Genomic DNA, 24,635 nt, shown 5'->3' on the forward strand with positions numbered 1-24,635 from the left:
CCATAACCAAGTGTTAACCAGTAGCCAATTGACCGGTAAATCAGGATTATTTTAGTACAGTTTTGGTTCGGAAAGATTTCCAGTGATTGCGGAGATTTTGGTGACTAAGTCTGAGGTGAAAATATTGAGACTGACATTGGTGAAGCATTTTGGAAAATTGTTTTGGTCCAGTGATATGTTTTTTTAGAGATTGAAGTCGACTTGAACCTACCTATTACATTTTTTATAGCCGAATTGGACCTCGAGATTATTTTTTATATGACCGAATATATAAGATTGAATTGGTGATTGGTTTTTTGTATATTATTGTTGTGGTGATCCATTTTGGTGTGATTGAGAATAGTTTCACGTACGCATTTGATTCCCAGGTGATCTGATAACTGACTAAGACAGAAATAGAGCATATTGAAGAGTGAGTACAATCAAAGATCTTGTTCACACTAGAACTCATTCTTTCCTTATTAGATGATATTATAGAGTTCTTTAATTGTATTTCCTCATTGTAATTAAATTGTGAGTCAGTGAGACTTCCCTGAAGGTTGTAGCCTTCTGTTTCATTGTAATTGAGTAGTGAGCTCTAGGCAGTTAACCTGAATGCAAGTGCATTCCCCATCTATGAATATTTATGTACTCCTGGCCATAGTATATGATTATTGTGGGTTCCAGACCCACTATTGTTTTTCCCTTTCCGGTTTTCCATGTAAAAATTCTTGTGTTGTGGATCTCTAGTTTATTTATTGCTTGCTTATTTTCTTTACTATTATACATTGCTAACCGGTGGATAAAGAATAAGTTTTTGAGTGTAATCTCCAATAAAACACTAATTCACCCCCCCTCTCTCAGTGTTCCTTGATTCTATCAAATGGTATCAGAGCCTAGTTCCTCTGAGGAAGCTTAACTTCTTGAGGAAGGTCCAAGAGATTGGTTCAATGGATTCCTATTTTTAGAGACAACTCAGTATGGCACTTTAAGATCTTGATGCAGCTAGAAATGAGATCTGTACCTTTAAGAAGAACTTGGATTTTGTTGATGATTTCATTAATGACCTGAAGGATCAAGGTAACATCTCTAGAGAGAAGATGAAGGAATTGATGGACAAACTAAAGGAGAAAGAAGATCAGATCATGGAATACTAGGATAAAGTTGATGAAGTTAACAAGCTTGAGAGAGAATGTTGCTTTGAAGAATGAGATGCAATCCATTGTGATAAGGTTGACTAAGGAGATTGAGGACCGAAAGAAAAATGAAGAAAATTTGGCACAATCATTGAAGGAAAGATTTTATGAATGCTTCAAGCTTACCTATGAGAATGATCAGTTGAATCATGAGTTGACACAATCAAGGAATTGTTGGTCTTAAATTCTGATTGCTTTGTTTTCCTTACTCGAATCTTAAATATCTATCGCTTATGGAGAGAAACAATAGGAAATAGAAACAAAAGATAGCATATAACAAGGTTTATACCAAAACCTTCTACACTTCAAGCTTTCACTTAGCTTAGGTGGGTTTACCCTTTGTGATTACTTTTCACAACTATGATTGAAGACTTGCAGAAAAACAGAGTCAACTTCTACAAACCTTATCACCTTGAACATAATCTGAACATAAAAGAAAGGCTTGTAATCACTTTTATTGATCTCCAAGAAGGTTATAGAACCTAGCAAACTATACCACTACCTTATCCTAGGCTTCGGAGTCACCTAAGACTAAATAAGAATTATAAATAGGAAATCCAAATACATTTCATCATTCTGACTTCACCAAATTTATATATGCCTGACATATATAAATTTTACCTTTAGGCTAAACCCAGTTATCAGATTCAAGCAGAATTACTGATTTACTACCAGAAAGATCTTAAGTATATTTAATCCCCCTCCTTGAGAGAAAACCTAAAACATCTCTGTTAAATTGCCTTGCAACTCATTCAATCAAGCAATCCTAGATTATCTAACTGAACTAGTAAATCAATCATACATACAAGAAGACAACAGGAATCTAGCCTCAAAATGTTGTGATTAGTGTATTGATATCTTTCTTCAAAATCTTTACATAACTCAGAATGATCCTTCAAAACCAGAAAAAGGCCCTAAATATATTTTTCCAGAGTTTTCTTACAAAAATTTGTGATCTCTTCAAAATGAGAAGAATAGAGACTAAGAAGAAGAGGGAAAAGATTAGGTCTGCAACCAAAATTGCCAAGTGTCTTTTCTTCTAACTAAATTTCATTTTCCTTTCTCTTTCCCATGGAAACTACTCTCAAAATTAATCCCAAATATGTTAAAATTAATTGTATTATTTGATTCCTTATCCTGAGAGCTTTCCAGTGATATATAGTACTTGTCATTTCGGGCAAACATAACCCTCTAAGTGAATTAATTCTTCATGTGCACCACCATTTAAATTTTTTGAATTTCTTATATAGTCTCAACTATATATTAAATTTGATTTTAAGCTTGATTTTTCCCTGATTTTGGCCTGACGCCCTGCCACATGGCAGCTTGTGATTCGCTAATAGGTCTTCTAGGTGCCACCTGGGATGAAACCTCATCAATCCGCCACTTGTCAGCCACGTCGCTACCACTGGACTACCTGCTTGTATGCCACCTTGTTGCCACCTCAGCGCCACGTCATTGCCATGTCAGCGAGACTCGCGGGCTGGACCTCCACTTGGATGCCTCATCATCTTTCACTGCTTTGCAATGGGTAACGTGCATGAATGTTTCCTTCGCGAATTCGCGTGCACCGTCGGATCTTGCTGAACATGATCGATCTTTAACCTTCATTTTTCCGCCTGAGCTTTTTGTCATTTTGCAAACGGTAAGTTTTGATCATCTTCCCTTTGCAAATCAACGCACACCATCAATCTTCTCTGAACTTGCTCACCGGTTAAGTCTCCCTTTCTCTGCAAAACTCACCTCAGGATCCGTGCCTGCATGGGGTCCACCTGGTCACCTCGAGAAGTGTGCCCATGTGCATGGGGTCCACCTTGGGCCCAGCCAACACCATTCATATGCAAAGGAAAATGTGGGCATATGTTGTGGAATTGCACTGCATTTGCTTTAAATTTAATGATGCTCCTATACCTTATGAGCCACGCAGAGGGAGGAGAGCCACACATAGTTTGCTTGAAATTTTATAGAGGCTTTGTCTATAGACTTTAACGCCTCTATTCCAGCCACAATCTACTATTCTCATTTCTTCTTTTCACGGCAGGGAGGACTAGCTTGGCTGCCCATTTCATTTTCTAAAACTCTTTTTTGAATCTCTCCTCATCCACATAGGGAGGAGCTGGGCTCATGGCATGGAGTTTGGCATGCATCTGTTGTTGCATTTTCTTAAAATATTCTAATTGCCTTTTCATCGTTTCCCCCAGGAGGACTTTGGTTTCAATCTACAATTTGTATTTGTTTTAAGAGTTTTTAAATAGCCTTATCCACACCATACTCCACCTTCCAGCTTGCATGCAAGGAGGATGTTGTCGTTGCATTTTGATTTGGTTAAATTTCTGCATGCTACTCAAAAACCACGCAGAGGAGAGGATTTGCCAATAGCACCATTTTAACGTGGATTCTCATGCTCTGTTGCGTTAGATTTGGGGGGAGGAGTGACTGGCAGAGAGGAAAACACCTGCCATGAGACTTGCTTGGAGTTTCTACAGCCTCCCAAACATTATGCGTAGAGGAGAGGATTTGCCATTTGTTTCTTATTTACTTGAGGTTTCAATGCCCGAGTCAACCACATGAGAAGGGAAGCCTGCCAATGCACCTCACATAGGGGAGAGACCCTGGCTTTACAACTACAAATTGCTTCACTTGGAAGGAAGCATTAGCCTTTGATTTTCAATGTAGAGAGGATAATAGGGAACCATTTTCCAATAGCACTTGCTTCTTGTCTAGCACGCAGGGGAGGGTTTTGGCTTTTAGCCTGCCCACGATATTTGCTAGAAGGTATTTTGTTGCCTCTTCAATCACCACTCCACCATGCAGGACATTGGCCTCATGCCTAGGAGATTTCACATGGAGGGAGATAGAATTTTATATGGATAAAAGCTTAAAAGCTTCTACATCTCCTAAACTCCACTCCACGTAGGGGGTTGTTGGACAATGCGATTTGAATAAAAGTTTATGCACAATCTTATAACAGCCATCACGTGGAGGGGAAGGTACGTGAGAATGGCCCTTTTTCTCTTCCCTTTACTTTGAATTTTCTCAGGTTCCTCACCTCTTGCTTCCTTAGGTGCTTCTTTCTTCTTTCCTTGACTTGGTGTTTTCTCAGCCACATCAGGTTTTGCAATCTTGGTGACATTTTCTTTAAGCATCCTTTGCTAATTGAACAGAATGCATGTTAGATTTCATCTTTTTCTTGTTGTTAAATATTTGTACAAGACTAGTGACTGAAATCCACCTGATGTTAGGAGCACAAACATACTCATTTTATGATTTCTCTAAAGTGTCTGTAATCATCCCCTCCTGTAGTGCATGAGATGAAACTGTCATCCTATCAATACCAAAAATCTCAAATATTTCCTGCAATAAAATTACTGCAGAGTAAACTTTAATCATATCACTATTACTGTGATGAAAGGTACAAGAATTTGAAGAATGATGATGGCGATGTGAAGACCAAGGTATGGAAAGTTGCATTATCATGAAGTAAGAATAGTTCACCATAAAATTTAATGCACAAGCATGAGCCAGGTCGGGCCCCAAAGTGGGTCCGGCTAAAAAAAAAATTGTTTTCATGCAACTAACCTTTGAAATGCCTCATGAAACTTACACATACCTCTGGAATCGATTGGCACCATTTTCGGATCATCAAACTAAGTTTTGCAACTTTCAGGCACTTGTGCCACATTTTCGCATTTAATCGTGAAGACGTAATTTTCAAAATAATCAAAACACCTTTCTGAACCTTGCAAACTGACAGGTGTATACTCTGATATACAAACATGAACTCTCCCAAGCAGTTTCTCAAGATGAATCCTGAGTGAAGAGATATTAATGGTCAAAGATGACCAACTGGCTTTGTCGGCATAGTGGACCTAATGAAGTCAATGCTCAAGCAACTCATGATGCCTTTCTTTAAAATATCAAACGATCTCCATAGACCCTCAAATTTGAGGCATAGGTACCTTGAAGTACATATCAAATCTTTGAATGCTTAGTTCAACCAAAAGGTTGACTAGGTGCAAATGGTGTGCTCATGAAAATAGCCACTTTAACTAATGTAGCAATGAAAGTACGGATCACTAAAATAGATGGCTCAAGAAACCCTTTTGAAAACCGTCAAACAGATTGGCAGGAGCTTGAAATTTGAAACATAGCTCATCATTTATACCAAAAATAGCTCGGAACAAACATTCTAACATGACACTCACTGAGGCAACTTTTACACTTATGCAAAAAAGGGCTCTGACTAGCAGCTGAAACAAGGACTTGTCAAACAGCACAAACTGCAAACAAATTGAGCTTTGAAAACTGAGCAAATGAATTCATGAAGACTTGAAATTTTGCATGAATTCTCACATTTATGCATAGAATTCAGTGCACTTTGAAATTCTTCATGAAGATCAACAGAGAAAAAGATATAAGCGTTCAAAGTAGGCTACTTAATAAAATCTGCATTTACACATAAAATGAACTTTCAGTTCACCCCTTGAAATGGGTGAAGAGGGAAAAATAGATTTGAAGGTAAAATGATCAAAACATAACGAAATAAACATGCAGAATGCTAAAATATCATTAAAAGACCATTTCACCTTGCTATTTTACCTTCTCCTTCGGATTGAGCTTGATGAAGTGAAGGCGCCCCTTGGTAATGCTCAACTTGATGTGCTCCTTTGATTGATGGATGTGGATGGCTCTCCAATGTTGTGCACAAATGGAATGGATTTGAAAAATGATAAGGATGAGATGATCAAGTTGCCAAGATAATTTTCTCGGCTCAAAAGGGCAGCATAAACTTACTAGATTTCAAGATGTTTAGAATGAAGGGATGGAACCCTATTTTATAGGAAGAGGAGAGGAAAATGGATGGCTAGGATGAATTCGAGATGAAGGGCTAAGATTTACTTGTGAGCTCACACAAGCTCTAAGAGAGGGTGTGGAGACCAAGAAATATGCCTTAAAGGCATTTCGTATCTCCACACTCCACAAGATGCATTGGAGGAATTAAAAATTCTCCAAAAAAGGATATCATGGGGATTGGAGGAATAAAAAGGAATTAAAAATTCCTTGGGAGAGGGGATGCCTAGAGGAATGTGTGATTTCAAAAATCTTACATTCACCTAGGAAAAGAGCATTTAAAGCTAGTGGCTGGATGAAAAGGACAAAGAGTTGACTTCGTGACTAATCATAATGATTAACCATTAACGAGTCATTAGGAGGGGGATTAGAGGAAATGTTAGGTGGGATTAATATTTGTGGGAAAATTTGACTAGGAGAGAGAATGAGTGGAGGAAATAAAAAATTAGAAGAATAATGTTAAGTGAGTTTAGGGAGTTTCTAGAAGAATGAATTAAGAAGATGATTTGTAGGAATCATGTAGGTTAACTAATTAATTGAAATTAATTAGCTAAGAGGAAGATTTGTGAGGATTTTATTTTTTTAGAAGAATAAAGAAAGGGATTGATTTATTAAATAAATCAATCATATGCTATAGTGACAATATTAATTATATTTAATTAATATTGAGAGGAATTTGAATTAACATAATTAATTAATTAATTATGCGAGGAATTAAAAATAATTAAAATAATTATTTTTTAAGTGTCTACATTTTGCCCCTCTTTGAAGTGAGGTGTGATGACACATTGATTCAAAGAATAGTCTTGTTTTGATGTTGATATTGGTTTGATAGGATGCCCTGGCTGTTGATTGATAGATTATGGTATGGTAATGCCCCCTCGGGAGATCAATTGAGGTATTTGATCTTTGGAGTTTTGCAAAATTGATATCCTGATAGATTTGATTTGATTCGATTGATAAGATCTAGATTCAGTCTGGTTTCAAGAAGAATTCATCCTGTATAAGACAAAGATGATCAAAGTGTCTGGTTTCAGGAAGGATTCATCCTGTATAAGACATGATTGATCACAATATCTAGTTGTAGGAAGGATTCATCTTGTATAAGACATGATCAGAGTGTCTCGTTTCAGGAAGGATACATCCCGTATAAGACATGACTAATCACAACGTCTGGTTTCAAGAAGGATTCATCCTGTATAAGACATGATCAGAGTGTCTGGTTTCAGGAAGGATACATCCTGTATAAGACATGACTGATCACAACATCTGGTTTCAGGAAGGATTCATCCTATATAAGACATGGTTAGATCATAATGTCTGGTTTCAGGAAGGATTCATCCTGTATAAGACATGATTGATCACAATGTCTGGTTTCAGGAAGGATACATCCTGTATAAGACATGACTGATCACAATGTCTAGTTTCAGGAAGGATTCATCCTGTATAAGACATGATCAGATCACAACGTCTGGTTTCAAAAAGGATTCATCCTATATAAGACGTGATCAGAGCATCTAGTTTTGGGAAGGATACATCCTATATATGACATGAATCAGAATCAGAATTGATTATGTGAGGAAAAAAAAATAGAGGAAGAAAAATTAGGGTGGAAAGGATAAATGAGGAAGATATATGAAGTAGTCATGAGGTATTTGGAAAGAAGAATAAGAGATGCAAGACCACGGAGGAAAATGGGGGCAATTGAGAACTCCATGGGATTATTGAGTTTAGGATTTGATGGAATGATGGTGAGATTTTGTGCACAACAAATGTGGAGAGCCAACCTAGTTTGATGTTGCCCTGAGTGACTTGCACCATTGATTATAGAAATCAGGATGCGATGAGAAACGCAGGGCGTGGACTGACTCTGTAGATAAACAGGAATTTCTTGCACACAACAATGCAAGTGTTAAGAAACACTAATACAAAATTGTGGGTTCATGCAAGGAAACCCTCAAACACACCGATACCTCTTGTACACGAGAAGGTAAGTGTTGATAAACACTAGTACCAAGTCACCGATTTATACAAGAAGGATCCAAATCATGCCATACTATGAAATATGCCCCAGTATGCACCTATCATAATGTACCTAGATATGGAAGAACCCAGGAAGTCGTAGGGCAAAAGATGCAAGCCTATATGAAAAGATCTAACAAAATCTAACAAGTCTCTTCCTTGCGACCACATGATACCTCTTGCCAAGAGTAGAACTAGGATGGACTTGGGATTGTTTCTCAAGACTTCTTGAAGCTTATACACAGAGGCATAAAATCTCAGTTTCAATGGGACATTCCTTGTTCATGACTAGGGTGAAGACTCATCATCATTCACATGTTTTATTGGGAGGCGGAAAAGAAGGAATGTTGCGCATGGGTGGGCTAGATGGCAGATGATTTGTAGTATCGACATGATAGACAGTGGATCCAGTTATTTACCTTGGCATCTGCATAGAGGTTTTCACCAAGGTACTTGTCCATGGCGCCACCAAGTGGTTTTCACTAATGGACGAATTATTTTTCTTTCTTTTTCTAATTTTTTTTTTAATTTTTTTTGTATCATAAGGTGCCTGTTTGCCAGGTTTGCACCAAAGTGACAATTTTTTCAAGATCTTTTTTCTCATTTTTTTTATTTTTTTTGACAATTTAAGACTTTCTGAGGACTAAGCATAAAACCTTTTGAGGTGCATGATATTCATTGGACCATCCAAAGGATCTCCTTCAGGAGTAGCCAACTGATAAGCTCCTGATCCATATTTCACTGTGATTACATATGGTCCAAGCCAATTAGGCTCGAACTTGTCTTTCTTTTCTCCTTCTTGTAGATTTTTCTAATTCTCCATGAGGACAAGATCACCAACTTGGAATTCTCAGGTTCTGACTTTTTTATGATAACTCATGTGCAGATGGTTTTGATATACCCGGAGATGATTCAAGGCCTTGAGGTGCCTTTCATCTAACAATTCTAGCTCTTGTAAGTGGACAATTCTGTATTCTTCCTCTGGTAGGATGTTTTGCAGCGATACCCTTAGAGAGGGGATCTCGATCTCAAGGGGAAGGATAGCTTCGGAACCAAATACTAGGGAATAAGGAGTGGCACCTGTGGGGATGCAGATGGAGGTATGGTAGGCCCACAATGCAGGATGGATTTGGAGGTGCCAATCACGGCCCGCTTCATTGACTGTCTTTTTGAGGATTTTTATTAGGGTTTTATTAGAAGCCTCAGCTTGGCCATTGCCTTGGGGATAATATGGAGTGGAGAAGCGGTGTTGGATGTTGAATTTTTGGTCGAGTTCTTTGACATCCTGGTTTTTAAATTGTTTACCATTATCTGTGATGATAACTTTTGGGATGCCATATCGGCAGATCAGGTAGTTCAAGATGAATTTGGATATTTGTTTGCCGGTGGTGAAAGTAAGAGGGATAGCCTCTACCCACTTGGTGAAGTATTCGGTGGTGGTGATAATGAATTTACGTCCGTTGGAAGATGAAGGGTGGATTTTCCCAATGAGATCGATCCCCCACTGCGAGAAGGGCCATGGTGTAATGAATGGCTGCAATTCTTGTGATGGTGAATGAATCTTGTCGCCATGCTGCTGGCAAGGGATGCATTTATTCACATAGTTGTATGCATCTTCTTCCATTTTAGGCCAATAGTATCATGTTCTCAAAAAAATTTTAGCCAATGTGAGTCCACTTGAGTGTGCCCCACAGATGCCCTCGTGTACTTCACGTAATGCCCATTCGGCTTCTTGTTTATCTAAACACCTCAGGAGGGAACCATCAAAATGCCTTCTGAACAAGGTGTTTGCAAGGATGGTGTAACGAGCACAACGGCGGATGAAAGTTTGTTGTTGGGTTTTGGTGAGATGTGGGGGAATGGTGTTGTCTTTGAGGAAAGTGAAGGTTTCTTGGTACCAAGGAGACTCTGGACCAACGAGAACACACACCATTTTAGATTTTGGTAGGTCGTATGCTGGTATAAACAATTGCTCGACCAAGAACTCACACTTCTGACTGTGTGCTGGCATTTGAAGGAGGGAGCCAATGGTGGCCATTGCATCTGCAGCCCTGTTGTTTGTTCGTGGGATTTGATCAAACTTGATTGCCATGAAATGTTGTTTAAGATCTTCAACCATGGTACAGTAGGGAAGGAGTTTATCATCTTTTGTCTGGTATTCATCATTGACTTGTTTTATAATGAGCTGAGAATCACCATAAACTTGTAATTCCTTTATTTTTGAGTGGATAGCCAAGCATAAACCTATGATGAGGGCCTTGTATTCTGCTATGTTGTTGGTACATGCAAAGGCTATCTTGTATGATTTGGGGATTCCATCTCCTTGAGGTGTGACCAATAATATTCCTATCCCCGATCCATTTTGAGTGTAGGAGCCATCAAAATACAATTGCCATGTGAAGGATGTGGTAACAGTCATAATGAACTCATCTGGTAATTCTGTGAGAAGAGGGTGACCACCTAGAAGTGGAGCTTCAGCTAACTGATCTACAATAACTTTTCCCTTGATTGCCTTTCTGTCCACATATTCGATGTCAAAATCACTTAGGAGCAAGACCCATTTAGCCATTCTGCTAGTGAGAGTAGCTTTTGACATGAGATATTTAAGTGGATCAATTTTCGCAATTAATTTTGTCTTGTTGTTTAGCATATAGTGTCATAGTTTCTGTGTGCTGAACACTAATGCCAAACATGCTCTTTCAATGGGGGTTTAGTTGAGTTCATATCCTACCAACGTCCGACTAATGTAGTAAATGGCGTGTTCCTTCCCTTGATCATCTGTTTGCGCCAGTAATGCCCCCAATGCCACTGTAGTAGCACATATGTACAAAATGAGGGGTTTTCCAAGGGTAGGTGGCATCAAAACTAGAGGTGATGCTAGATATTCTTTTAATTTTTCAAAGGCCTTTTGACAGAGGCAATCCCATTTGAATTTTGTGTCTTTACGTAATAGGTGTGCAAATGGATGGCACTTGTCAGCTAGCTGTGAAATGAAACGCCTGATAGACTGGAGTTTTCCCTGGAGACTACGTAGTTTTCTGAGAGTTTTTGGCAGAGGCATTTCCATAATAGCTTTTACCTTTGTGGGATCAACCTCGATGTCTCTGCGGGAAACAATGAATCCTAGTAGTTTTCCCGATGTGACACCAAACACACACTTTTTGGGATTCAGGCGCAGCTTGTATTTTTCCAATCTTTCGAAGATCTATTTTAGAATAGGGATGTGCTCTTGCCTTGTCTTGGATTTCCCTAGCAGATCATCCATGTAGTCCTCCATAATTTTGTGCAAGAGGTCATGAAAAATTGTTATCATTGCCCGTTGATATGTAGCTCCAGCATTTTTAAGGCCAAAAGGCATGACCCGGTAACAGAAAGTACCCCATGGTGTTGTGAATGTGGTTTTATGCTGATCCTCATTTGCTATCCTAATTTGGTTGTATCCAGAAAACCCATCCATTAGCAATAGCATTTCATGTCCTTCTGTAAGATCCACAATCATATCTATGTTTGGGAGTGGGAAATCGTCTTTAGGACAAGCTATATTTAGATCTCAAAAATTTGTGCAGATGCGAATGCCCCAAGTAGGTTTTCCGATAGGTACAATGTTGGAGACCCATTCAGCGTAGTCTATGGGTTTGATAAATTCTATGTCTAACAACTTTTGAAGTTTTGCCTTGACCAAGAGAGTAATATGCGGGTGCATTTTGCAGAGTTTTTGTTTTACAGGTTTTGCATCTGGGCGGACGGCGAGATTGTGAACCACCAAGGCAGGATCCAACCCTAGCATATCGGAATAGGACCATGCAAAATTGATTTTAACCTCTATAAGGAAGTTGATGAAGTCTTGTTTTTCAATTTCGGTAAGGGATTTGGCAATGAGCACATTTTTCGGAATGACTTCAGTGCCCATGTTGATGCTGTCTGTTTCTTCTATCAACAAATTTGATTTGTCCTGTGGAAGGTAACCAATGGTAGGGAGGTCAAATCCCTCATCGTCAAGTGTCTTTTCTAGGTTTTCACTTTCAAATACGCCCTTTGTTTTTATTTCTTGTTCATCCAAAGGTGCCTCAGGGAGGTTTTCACCTAGGAAATCATATCTTTTTCTTTTATTATCTTTTTTGTGGATAAGGGCATTAACTTGACTACCAAAGTATCCCTTTTCATGTAGTTGAATACCCTCAATTCTATTACAATCTTCCATATTTTGCACTGTTAGGAGAGCAATGAGAGCATTATCGTCGGTGTAGATATCTAAAGTGGGTTTGTCTCATTGGACCCAGTCAATGAGTTCAGGATGGACAAGATGTAGCTCATGTGAAGTGGGAGGGGTTACGAGGGTGATGGTATTGATGTAAGCATCGAAGAAGGTATCTTTCTCATATTCATAAGGCATTTCATGGAATTCCTCTTTGTCAGCGCTTTTGATATCCGAAGAAGGACTAGAAGGGGCACCGGCAATAGTAATCTTAGGCACCGGGGTGTACCCCAAGCCTCTATTGTATCTGTAGGAGATAGGATTTATGGGTGATTTTCTTCCTTTCTCCTCTAGTCCCAGACCGTGTCCTTTGTAACCCATTTTTTCAACTATGGCAAATGCTTTTGGGTACATTTCTTTGGATATTCTTGTTGGATCATCATCCTCTTCCCGGTACAGCCATGAAGAGATATCTGCTTCGAGGCTCTCATTATCAAGTGGGTCCCATTGCTGGAAGGTGGTATTTTGGCATTGCATGATTGGTTTTGGGTCCTTTTTTAGCTCTTTTGGTTTGCCAAATGACTTAGGAGAGGGAGGGAGGTTGCCTATTAATATGACGTCCTCCAATTTGTATTCTCCACAGCCATTGTCCAAGATCTTGATTTGATTATTTGGTTGGGATGATGTGGAGGCAACATTTGATGTGTCAGATGGAGACGTTGGTGAGGGTCTATTTAGTGGGCAATGATATGGATGCTTCCCTTCTAATAGTTTGCAATATTGAAAAGGTTGGGGATCACCTTTGACAGTGATCACTCTTCCATTATAGAGGAATTTGATGCATTGGTGATAGGTGGAGGGTACGGCCAGCAAAGAATGAATCCATGGCCTCCCGAGGAGAATGTTGTAGGGGAAATCAAGATCGAGTACTTGGCAAGGGGTTTCAATTGTAATGGGGCCCACTTGAAGAGGTAATGTGATTACACCCTTTGAAATTCTTTCTGCATCATCATATGCCTTTATTGTGATCCTTCCTGATGTGTCTATCAGATCCTTAGAAAGTCCCAATTGTTTTATTAATTTGTATTTACATAGATTAAGCCTAGATCCACCATCTATCAGGATACATTTGACCTTGTTCTTGTGGATGAGAGCTTCGATGTGCAAAGGTTTGTTATGGTCTTCATCTGCAGGAGCATCTTTCTAGTTAAATACAATATGTTGTTGGGCGGCAAGGTTTCCAATGAGGGCTTGGAATTGGGTGGCATTGATGTTATCAGGAATGCGTGATTGGAGAAGGGCTTGTTCCAAAATTTCTTTATGGACTGGGGAAGTCTTGAGAAGTTCCAAAATGGAGATCTGTGCGGGTGTCTTCCCAAGTTGATCAAGGAGGTCATATTGACGGGTGGAAGACATGGGTGGGTTTGGTGGGGAGAAACTCCTTGGATGGTGACTCTTCCTCAACGTGTAGTTGCATTGCAGTCATTCTGGAAATGGGAGTTTGAAGGCGTGGCGCCTTGAATGACTATCCTAGCAAGATTTGGTCTACTTTGGGAAGAAGGAGGATTAACTCCTTGGATGGTTGTGACATTGACATGATTGTCTGCAGGTTCAATGCGACCTACTAAAAAATCAAAACCGGTTACGTGATTAGCGTAGTCATAACCCATTGCATTAGATGATGAGCCTTTGCCTTTATCATGCTTTGGGAAGGGTTCCTAGTACATTTTGAGTTTGTCATTATTATTACCAGGTTTTGCATTTGCCACTTCAATCTCACCTCTATCAATGAGATCTTGTATGTAGATCTTTAGTTTCATACACTTTCGTGTATCATGTCCCTTGATACGATGATATTCACAATACTCATTTTCATTATACCATCTTGGTTTAGGTTGATTGGGGTCAAACGGGCGAGTGATTGGAAAAACCACTACACCTGCTTGGACAAGTTTTTGAAACACCACTTCAATAAGTTCAGCAAGAGGAGTGAAGTCTCTTGGAGTCTTGTTATTCAATCGAGGTGGTCATCCCTAGATTGAAACATTGTTGTGAGGTTTTTGAGATTGATTTTGGTTGTTGAATTGATGACTATTGGTGGTGGACTTTGGGAGAGCGGCCACAATTTGGGCCCACTTTGCATCAGTTACACCATCATTGACCACATTTTTATTCTTAGCCCAGAATTTTGGCTTGTCGTTATGATAAGAGGAAGAACTTTGTGATGACTTCTGGTAATGTTTCAAGGTTCCTTCCTCCAACAAGACACGTTCGAGGGCGAGGCCCTTATCGATCAATTTTTGGAAGGATTTGATACATTGAGAGATATTAAAGGTCTTGAAAGTTCAGGCACCAAGTTCTTTTGAAATAGTTCAATTTGATGTTGTTCTGCCATGTCCCACTGAAATTTCTTGATAAGATGTCGCCATCTTTGTAGGAAATTGGTGAAGGTTTCTCCGGTCCTTTGTTTGTATTACATAGGTCCATCATAGAAACGTCATTACCCATGTTGTATGCATAGTGGGCCACAAATTGTTCTGCCAAGTCTGGAAAGGAGGCAATGGAACCTCGCGGTAGAGATGAGAACCATGCCAGGGCATCTCCCATGAGACTCTTGGGAAAGAGTCTACAAAGATAAAGGTCACTATAGGATACTTCTTGGCATAAGATGTGGAATTCTCGGACATGGTCGTGGGGGTCTCCTTTTCCTTCATACTTGGTGAATTTGGGGATCTCAAATCCTGGGGGATAAGGTGCAACGGATATAGACAGGTCGTAAGGACAAGGGAAAAACTCTTCGAATGAGTAAGCTTTTCTTTTATTAGTCTTTCCTTTCATGTCCTTGATGATATTCTTCATGTCTTGAATTTCCTTGATGAGGTCTTGTTGTGGACTTTGATATTGATGAATTGTATTCGCCCCAAGAATTGGATGAACCAAAGAAGGTGCACCACCACCAATATATTGATATGATGAGGAGGTGGGAACATGGGATGTGATGACCGATGTCGTTGGGATTTGAGTGATAGTTGGTTGTGGTCCGCAAGCTGTTGTGACGGGATTGAATACGGCCCAGATAAAATTTGCAACATTGTTGGGAGGAAGGGAAGTTTGTGGAATAGAAATGTGTGGTTGAATGGAAGGAGGTGGTATAGAAGTTTGTTGGAGAATAGATCAGATCGGATTTGATAGTGGTATGGATGGTAAGGAGAAAGAAGGTGGGATGGAGACCACGGTGGGAGGTACCGTGGGTGGCATTGATTGAGCTTGGATGATTGATGGGGCTGCAATTGATTGAGTTTGAATGGTAGGTGCAGCACTTTGTGTGGGAGCGAGGTCTCCTTGTGATTGTTAGGTGAGAGCGGATCTATTAAATTCAGGCGGAAGTTGAGCTCCATGTTCAATAAGAGTTTTTAAAAGTGCAGTAGGATTATGTTTAATAAACTTTTCCATCATCTGTTGGTTATAAGAATCCGCTAGAAAAGTTTGCACTTCCGGACAAAGTTCATCTTGGTTAACCATGTCAAGATTTTGGCTTTGATCTTGATCGCTTGGTTGCCCACTTTGTATATGATCTTGTGTGGGATCTTCATATAGGAAACCAATGTCTGGCATGCCATATTATTGATCAGTCATCTTTTTTTTGGGATTGAGTTGTGACCATACACGATATTTGTGATGAAAAGACTTAGAAATTTGTGATGAAAGGATTTAAGAAATTTGAGGATGAAAGGACTTAAGAAATTTGAGGATGAAAAGACTTAAAAGAAATTTGTGATGAAAGGACTTAAGAAATTTGAGGATGAAAAGATTTAAGAAATTTGAGGATGAAAAGACTTAAGAAATTTGTGATAAAGGGACTTGAGAAATTTGTGATGAAAGGACTTAAGAAATTTGAGGATGAAAGGATTTAAGAAATTTGTGTGATGAAAGTATTTAAGAAATTTGAGGATGAAAGGACTTGAGAAATTTGTGATGAAAGAAAGGATTTAAGAAATTTGTGATGAAAGGATTTAAGAAATTTGAGGATGAAAGGACTTAAGAAATTTGAGGATGATTGATGAAGAAGGTATGGTAGTGATGGTTTAGAAGAAGACTTGATGACTAGGTTGTCTTTGGCATGAATATGAAGGATCTATTTAAATGGCAAGTTGTATGAAGGGATATGACCACCTTGATTTGGACAATAGTAGGTGTTTCAAAGGACAAACTTGAAAGTTGACGTAGAGGATAAACTCTTAGCTTCTCTCTTAGGCTTATGAAAAATGGGACGGATGGAGTTTTGACGCAATTTTGGACTTGGTGTGGGTAATGACTTGGACAATTTGTTTGTGTCTTGACAAATATTTTTGCAAAGTGTTTGGGGATAGTGATATGTTTTTAGTCTACTCTTGGCAAGTATGTATCAAACAAAGAAAACACAATGATAAAATGCATATTATCTCAAAGACACTCATGCTCATATACAACATTCTTAAGGCTGGCAAGGACAATAGTCATTGGATCCCAATTGGTTTCCCATCTACGCTTACCCAGAGTAGACACTTAGATGCTTGACCCCACTAGCTCCCCTCCACGGCACTCACTTCTTGGGGAAACCAAGTATCAATTCCCATGAAAACTCCTCATGGAGAACTTTGTGTCTCTACTAAGGGCCGTAAGAATATGGGCCGCTTCAGAGGTCCAACCTCTTGCACCAATGACTAGAAGATTTTTGGCCACTATGAACAAGGTGTTTAGTAAGTCTTCCCGTTAGGAGCTACCCTTCGAAGTTTTGCAAGCGCAATTGAGGCCTATAGCCCAGCAAAGCACCAAGAACTTAGTAGTCACACAAGCATGATTGAGATCTCTAGGATCCTACAAAGCACCCAATGTGAGAGTGAACTCTCATATAGCCCCAACCATTAACCCTTTCGTAGTCAATGGCCTATTTATTATAGTGAGTTGGGAACCCCAGGTCTGGGTGTACTCACTTGGGTCGTTCCCCTCTTACCTTCTCAAAGATCAAGTTGGGAGGGCAGGCCCGCTAGAAGTAAACACACAATCAAACAAGAAAAGGTTGGAGGGTCTAGATTTCTGATTGTCTAGTAAGATGAGAGCATACTTTCCTACCTTTATGCTTTTCTTAAAGACACATAAGACAATGATTCATTCCATTTTAATTAATATCTAGGTGCCTAATTTAAATAAATGCACAATATTTGGTTGAATCAGCTAGGCAACCTGCAAAACCACTTGATTAGTAGTTTGAAAAATAGAGTCTTCAAAAAATGTCCTCCAAAACAACTTGATTAGTAGTTTGAAAAATAGAGTCTTCAAAAAGCATCCTACAAAACAACTTGATTAGTAGTTTGAAAAATAGAGTCTTCAACAAGCGTCCTGCAAAAAGGCAACAAAATGACAAAAATATTAATTTTTTTAATTTTTTGGGAATGAATAGAAAAACATGAATAAAAACTTTTTTACTAATGATAAATGTGGATTTGAAGGAAGTTTTGATGGGTAAATGGAGTTTGACTAGGTTTTTGTCACTTTCCAAGGGATAGGCAAGCGTAAAATGAGGATTTTGAAGGAAAGATGAAGGAATGGGAAAATTTGTCCAAGAGGGACAAAGAAGCAAAAGTTGGAGATGGATAATATGGAAAAAATTTGGAGGTGATTGGATAAAAGGGGAAAAAGTTATGGCAAACCCTAAAAATAGAGGAATATGGGATTTTGGGCTTCAAAAAGTGGATTTTTGAGATAAGGCCCCCAAGGAAGAAAATGTGGAAAATAGCAATGCGGAGAATCTGGTGAAGTTTGGAGGAAAATGGAGTCAAGACAAAGAAGATATGGCGAAAAAAAAGAAAAAAAATTACTTAGATTTAACGGAAAAGAAACCCTAAATTTAACAGAACAGAAACCCTAAATTTAACAAAACAGAAACCCTAGATTTAACAGAGCAAACAGTCGCACTAAACATAATAAAATAAAAATGTCAAAGGTTTGGATTTATGATTGTCTAGATACATAAGAGCATACTCTCCTACTTTCACACTTTCCTGCAAGCAGACAAATTATATTTAAACAGAGCAGATAACAAGAAATAAATAAATTAAATGCAGACTACAGTTAGCACCTAAAATTTTCAGACAGATTAACAGAGCAGACAATAGCACTACATAGATAGAAAAGTGTCAAAGGTCTGGATTTCTAATTGTCTAGATAGACAAAAGCATACTCTCCTATTTTCACACTTTCCTACGGTCAGAGCATACAGTCGTGCTAAACAGAATAGAAAAGTGAAAGGTCTGGATTTCTGATTGTCTATATAGACAAGAGCATACTCTCCTACTTTTACACAGATTATACTAAAACAGAGCAGACAACAAATCAAATAACAAATCAGATAACAGAGCTGTCGTGCTGCAATAGAAATAGAAACATAAAAAAAAAATAGAAATAGAACAGAATAAGGAGTAGCTGTCGCGCAGAAATGCAGAGCCACGATTCTAGAACCTGCAAAAAAGATATATATATATATATATTTTTCTGTAGTCACACTATTTTGGAACCTGCGTCTCACAACTCACAAAAACCTAAAAACACAACAACATTAGTTCCTAGGGACGTGGGTCCCATCGGGCGTGCCAAAATGAAGAGGGGAAAACAGATTTGAAAGGTAAACTGATCAAAACATAACGAAATAAACATGCAGAATGCTAAAATATCATTAAAAGACCATTTCACCTTGCTATTTTACCTTCTCCTTCGGATTGAGCTTGATGAAGTGAAGGTGCCCCTTGATAATGCTCCACTTGATGTGCTCCTTTGATTGCTGGATGTGGATGGCTCTCCAATGTTGTGCAAAAATGGAATGGATTTGAAAAATGATAAGGATGAGATGATCAAGTTGCCAAGATGATTTTCTGGGCTCAAAAGGACAACATAAACTTACTGGATTTCAAGATGTCTAGAATGAAGGGATGGAGCCCTATTTTATAGGAAGAGGAGAGGAAAATGAATGGCTAGGATGAATTCGAGATGAAGGGCTAAGATTTACTTGTAAGCTCACACAAGCTCCAAGAGAGGGTGTGGAGACCAAGAAATATGCCTTAAAGGCATTTCGTATCTCCACACTCCACAAGATGCATTGGAGGAATTAAAAATTTTCCAAAAAAGGATATCATGGAGATTGGAGGAATAAAAAGGAATTAAAAATTCCTTGGGAGAGGGGATGCCTAGAGGAATGTGTGATTTCAAAAATCTTACATTCACCTAGGAAAAGAGCATTTAAAGCTAGTGGCTGGATGAAAAGGACAAAGAGTTGACTTCGTGACTAATCATAATGATTAACCATTAACGAGTCATTAGGAGGGGGATTAGAGGAAATGTTAGGTGGGATTAATATTTGTGAGAGAATTTGACTAGGAGAGAGAATGAGTGGAGGAAATAAAAAATTAGAAGAATAATGTTAAGTGAGTTTAGGGAGTTTCTAGAAGAATGAATTAAGAAGATGATTTGTAGGAATCATATAGGTTAACTAATTAATTGAAATTAATTAGCTTAGAGGAAGATTTGTGAGGATTTTATTTTTTTAGAAGAATAAAGAAAGGGATTGATTTATTATATGCTATAGTGACAATATTAATTATATTTAATTAATATTGAGAGGAATTTGAATTAACATAATTAATTAATTAATTATGCGAGGAATTAAAAATAATTAAAATAATTATTTTTAAGTGTCTACAATGGGTACTTGATAATCTGATCCAAACTAAAATATGAAAGTTGCAGAACACTTCATTAGCTAAATGAAAGGTGTAGGACACACTTCCCAAGTCTTACCCTTTGAAAATCAACTTGCTCCATTTTACCCCCTATCTAACTAGGCCATCTGAATGAGATTAGGTGCCTTTCTAAAAGTGCAATAGAAATTTTTTGAAATGGGGCTCAAAACTTGACTCAAATTTAATGAGTCCCAAAAGGAATAACAATCAAGAACTTGAAAGATAGGTTGCTACTTTAAAGGATGAACTTGCTACTGCCAATGAATACAAAGACAAATTCAAAGCTATCTTAGCAAGACTTGATGAGATGCTGGAAAGTTAGAGACATGGAAAGGACATGTGAGGTCTAGGATATGAGAAAGGTGAATCTGGACAAGGCAATGAAAAACTTTATCAAAAGAAGAGAAAGAATCCTCTATTAAGACAACCTAATGATCACAAATTCAATGGTAGATTCTTTACTTGCAATAAATTTGGTCATATGGTGAATCAATGCAAAAGTAGGATGAATAATTTAATCAACAACATGAATAATGTTCCTACCTTTACCGGTCAGTGTTTCATATCCAATAATTTTGGACACAAGTCAAATATGTGTAGAGCAGTAATGAATAATATCCAAAATAAAAGATGTTATGCTTGTGGGATGTTTGGACATGTCTCTAATCAGTGCAGGACAAGACAAAAACAAATGAACTTCAGACCTATGCAGAATAATGGTGTTTGTTGTGCATGTAACTAAACTGATCATATTGTAAAGTATTGCAGAAGAAAGAACAATTCTTTGGTCGACAAGAACAAATCAGATGAAAAAGGAAAGGCTAAAATGGAAGAGATCAGAGCCAAACATGAGAAGATGTGAGTGAGAAAAGATGAATCTAAAGCAGATGGTGGATCTGTACTTGTATCCGGTGCAAAACTCTTATTCGGTAACTAGGGATTTTAGCCTTAGGGGGAGGCAAATTCATGAAAATTTTGCAGTATCCCCAGGAAAGATCTGTAGTCGATGGATTACAGATGGCAGAAATTGAATTTCACTTGACACCCAGAACTCTAATGGCAAATTTTGGACTTCGGTAGCTAAAAAAGGCATCTAGTTGGATATCTGATGTGCATTTAATTCAAAATAAAATTAGGGTTTGTGAGGTTAAAAGGGCAAATACGAGAGTCATTTTTCACTTTGTGAATAGTGTTTTTGAGCTGAAGAGCAAGGAGATCAATATTTTCAAGTGATCAGAGAGCTAGAAGCATTTCAAAAAGAAAGTTAGGGCATCCAACAGAAAGTTAAGGTATTTCTTGAGTGCATATCTAAGTTTAAATTTCAAAAAATTTGAAATAGAATACTCTTCTTCTATTGCTACGCCGTTAGTTGTTGAATTAAAAGATAGGACTCGTCTTGTATTAAAAAAAAATCCATATAAATCTATGGTGGACAACCCCATTGGTGCATTTTCTTCCATTCCACATGGAGTTCTGCATATTGATGATGTACGACCATATATCCATTGTGAAATCAAGGAAACTGGCATAGAAGAAATTTTGGATCTATATATCGATAGTATTTGAATGAAATCGGTAACCCGAAGCCCGAATTCATGCATCTACAGAGAAAGGTTTTCACCTAGTTCATGAATTTTGCATCATTCGAAGAGAAGGAATTGATGAGATATGTGTTGAGCAGAATTCATCTTGAGTTTATCTAGTTGGATCAACCTTACAAGATCACACTTGGGGTGATTAAGGTAGTTACATTCTTGAATCAAACCGATGTGAAGCCAAGACTGAAAGGTTACAAACCCTATAGTTAATGAGTAAAACGGTGCAGAATTTGATGGGAGATCTATGAAGATTAACACAATTAAAGATGATGATTCGAAGTTTGTTGCAATGGTCATTGGGTATAAAGTATATCAATCTAACCAACTAAATGCAGTGTCAAGGATAGCCATTCATGCAACTTACCAAATGATAAAGGATGGTGCACACTATGATCTCTGCAATGTTCTTTTCGAGGAGCTCATGATTAATCTGAAGAAAATCAAGCATGACAAAAGAGCATTTTCAAATATGGCTCTTTGGTTATCTATTTGGCTCTTTACTTTTTGAATCAAATTCCTGGAACCGGTAAAGTGCAGTGGGCATTTGACAGACCGATAGCCCAGTAGATCAAACAAGGTCTTGATTGACTTGGAAACAGAGATAATTAGAATGCTTCTTTATGGGCATTTTTCAAAACATTCCAAGATAAGATGAAGTAGAGGGTAAGAATCCCTAAGGAGATTGTCAGCAAATATGAAGGGACAATCATTTTATGGTTAACAAGGATGAATGCCTTATGGAGGCAATTGAAACCCAAATGGTATAGATTTTGCCAATGGTTTATGAGGTTGATGCAAGAACACTTGATGCAGATGCACAACACCTAATGAATGTTGTGGTTGATACAAAGGAAGAGAGGTTCGGTACATGCAAAGAGAAGTCTATGGAACTTCACACCAATTTCACCAAACTTGAGAGAAAAAGGAAAGTTACTAAGATGGTGGAAGAAATCCTTGTGGATGAAGGTCACCCGAGAGAAATAATTAGGGATCCAAGAGATCCAAGGGATTCTAAGGAGAAATCAAAGAAGTAGAGGAAAGATCCAAAACCTTCATAGGCTAAATCCAAGGTGATAAGGTCTTCTCTCGTTCCAGTGAAGACACCTCTAGCTCATCAACTAAGGGAAAATGTTTTTTGAGGCAGAGGTAGAAACCTCAAAGGGAGTATGTAGCAGTATCTCTGGTGGCATCTAAAAAAGAATCAGATGCAAAAATCCAAAAGTCCCCCAAGAAACAAGAATCTGCAAGGGTAATCTGGAAGCCTCAATCTGGTGAAGAAAAGAAAGGGCAGAAAGAGAAGAATGTGAAATATGAACCTGTTCCATCCAATAGACCTAAGAGAGGACGAAGACTTAAATCTGACTTGGATGAAGTGATTGAATCCGATAAGATGGAAATTTCTCAAACCAAGTATCATATTATTCCTCCTTTATCTGATCAAGAATTAATTGATGAAATTATCAAGGATGGAGACTTGAAGAATGTTAGAGTATTCGGGTATTTAGTTGATTAATTAAACATTCTTTGTTTAATTATTTAAGTTCCCTTTATCTCTTTTACACTTAAGCTAACTTTAGGTGCATATAATTAATTATTATGTGCAAACCTAGGTTTTCCCTTTTTAGGGTTTCTTGACCTATTAAAGGTTGAGTTCTTTCTTTTCATTGTAAGAATCACATTACATATTTTTGTGAATATTGAGCTCTCTCTTTTTGAGCATATTCACTGTGTTTTGTATGTTCTTCAGATTTTGCTTCATTGCTTCTCCTTGTAACAGGTTATTCGGCTTGCAAAAGATCTTCAGGCTCCTGTGGTGTTGTATTTTCTCAACTCCTATATGGTATCAGAGCTTGGATCTGCAACTACCTGTTCTTGTTTTGAGAATTTTTTGCTTTGGAAACAGATCTGGGGTTTCAGGAATTTTTTATGTACCTAGGGTTTGAGATTTTTTTTTCTAAGAACTTTGGGCCTAAACAGACCTCACCATCATGCTTAGAAGGCCCAAAAACCCCTATGGTCATATAAAATTTGACCTATTTTGGTTCCTGAGCCTCTGGGTGAAATTTTTTCTCAAATCCAAGTCGTATGACACTGGCACGCAGATTGAGAAAAAAAAAAATTTTAAATATTTTTTGCCTTTTTACGGCATGCAGGCCGAAATTTGCTTTTAAAATTTTTTTTGAAAAAAAAGTGAAAAAAAAAAGGAGGTTTGTTTCTTTTTAAGAAAAAAAAAATTTGGGGAAAATTTTTTTTGGGGTTTGGGGGTACTGCAGGGTACCAGACTGACAGGCCTGTCAGACCTGTCAGTCCAACCTCTGCGGCCCCCGCTAGCAGCCCCTCCGGCCCCCACCGGCTATCCTTTCCGGCCCCCACAACAGGTTCTTCCCGGCCTCCTGCCGGCTCCCGGGCCCCGCCTGCTCTTCCTTGCGGCTGCCGCTTCCCCGCTGCCCCTCCGCCCGCCGCCGCGCTCAGCCGCTGGCTTCCCTGGCCACCACTTCCCGACAGCACCGCCTCCTCGGGTGCAACTACTCCCTGCGCCCGCCGCCTTTCGCCACCGCCTACCTGTTGCCCCCAGCTCGCCGCTCAGTCTGCGGCCTCCGCCTTGGCCCCCGCCGCTCCGTCCCCGGTCGCCGCTCAGTTCCCGGCCGCCGCTCCGTCTCCCCGGCCCTTTTTTCCGGCCGGCCACTGCTCCGCCACTAGGCCACCACCCATCCGCTGCTCAGCCACCGGATCTCCACTAGGCCGCCACCGGTGTGCCACCCACTGGCCACCGGACCACCAACAAGCAACCCGACCCCCTTTTTTGGCTTTTTCAGGGGGGGGTTTGGTTTTTTGGCCCTATCTTGGGCATATGGAGTCATTTTTTTGAGAACGAATAGGCGTCGGAAAGCTGGTTCCGAGGCCGACCTCATGGTATTGGTAATTTTTTCCAATTTTTCTATTTGACTATATTTTTTTACAGTCAAAGTGAGGTCTCTTTTTTGCACTCCGGGAGACGTAGAATGAGCATCTGACCTCCGTT

General features: G+C 38.9%; 1 protein-coding gene across 1 annotated transcript in view; it reads left to right on the forward strand.

The window, feature by feature from the left end:
* Positions 1-24,354, forward strand: part of LOC131858310 (uncharacterized) — a 36,485-nt gene extending 12,131 nt beyond the window's left edge. Inside the window, exon 2 of the mRNA XM_059211510.1 lies at positions 23,887-24,354. Coding sequence (XP_059067493.1) covers positions 23,887-24,354 — 468 coding nt within the window. The remainder of the gene's footprint in view (positions 1-23,886) is intronic.
* The last annotated feature ends 281 nt before the right edge of the window (positions 24,355-24,635 follow it).

Source organism: Cryptomeria japonica, chromosome 9 (genome assembly GCF_030272615.1).
Source record: "Cryptomeria japonica chromosome 9, Sugi_1.0, whole genome shotgun sequence".
NCBI lineage: Eukaryota > Viridiplantae > Streptophyta > Pinopsida > Cupressales > Cupressaceae > Cryptomeria > Cryptomeria japonica.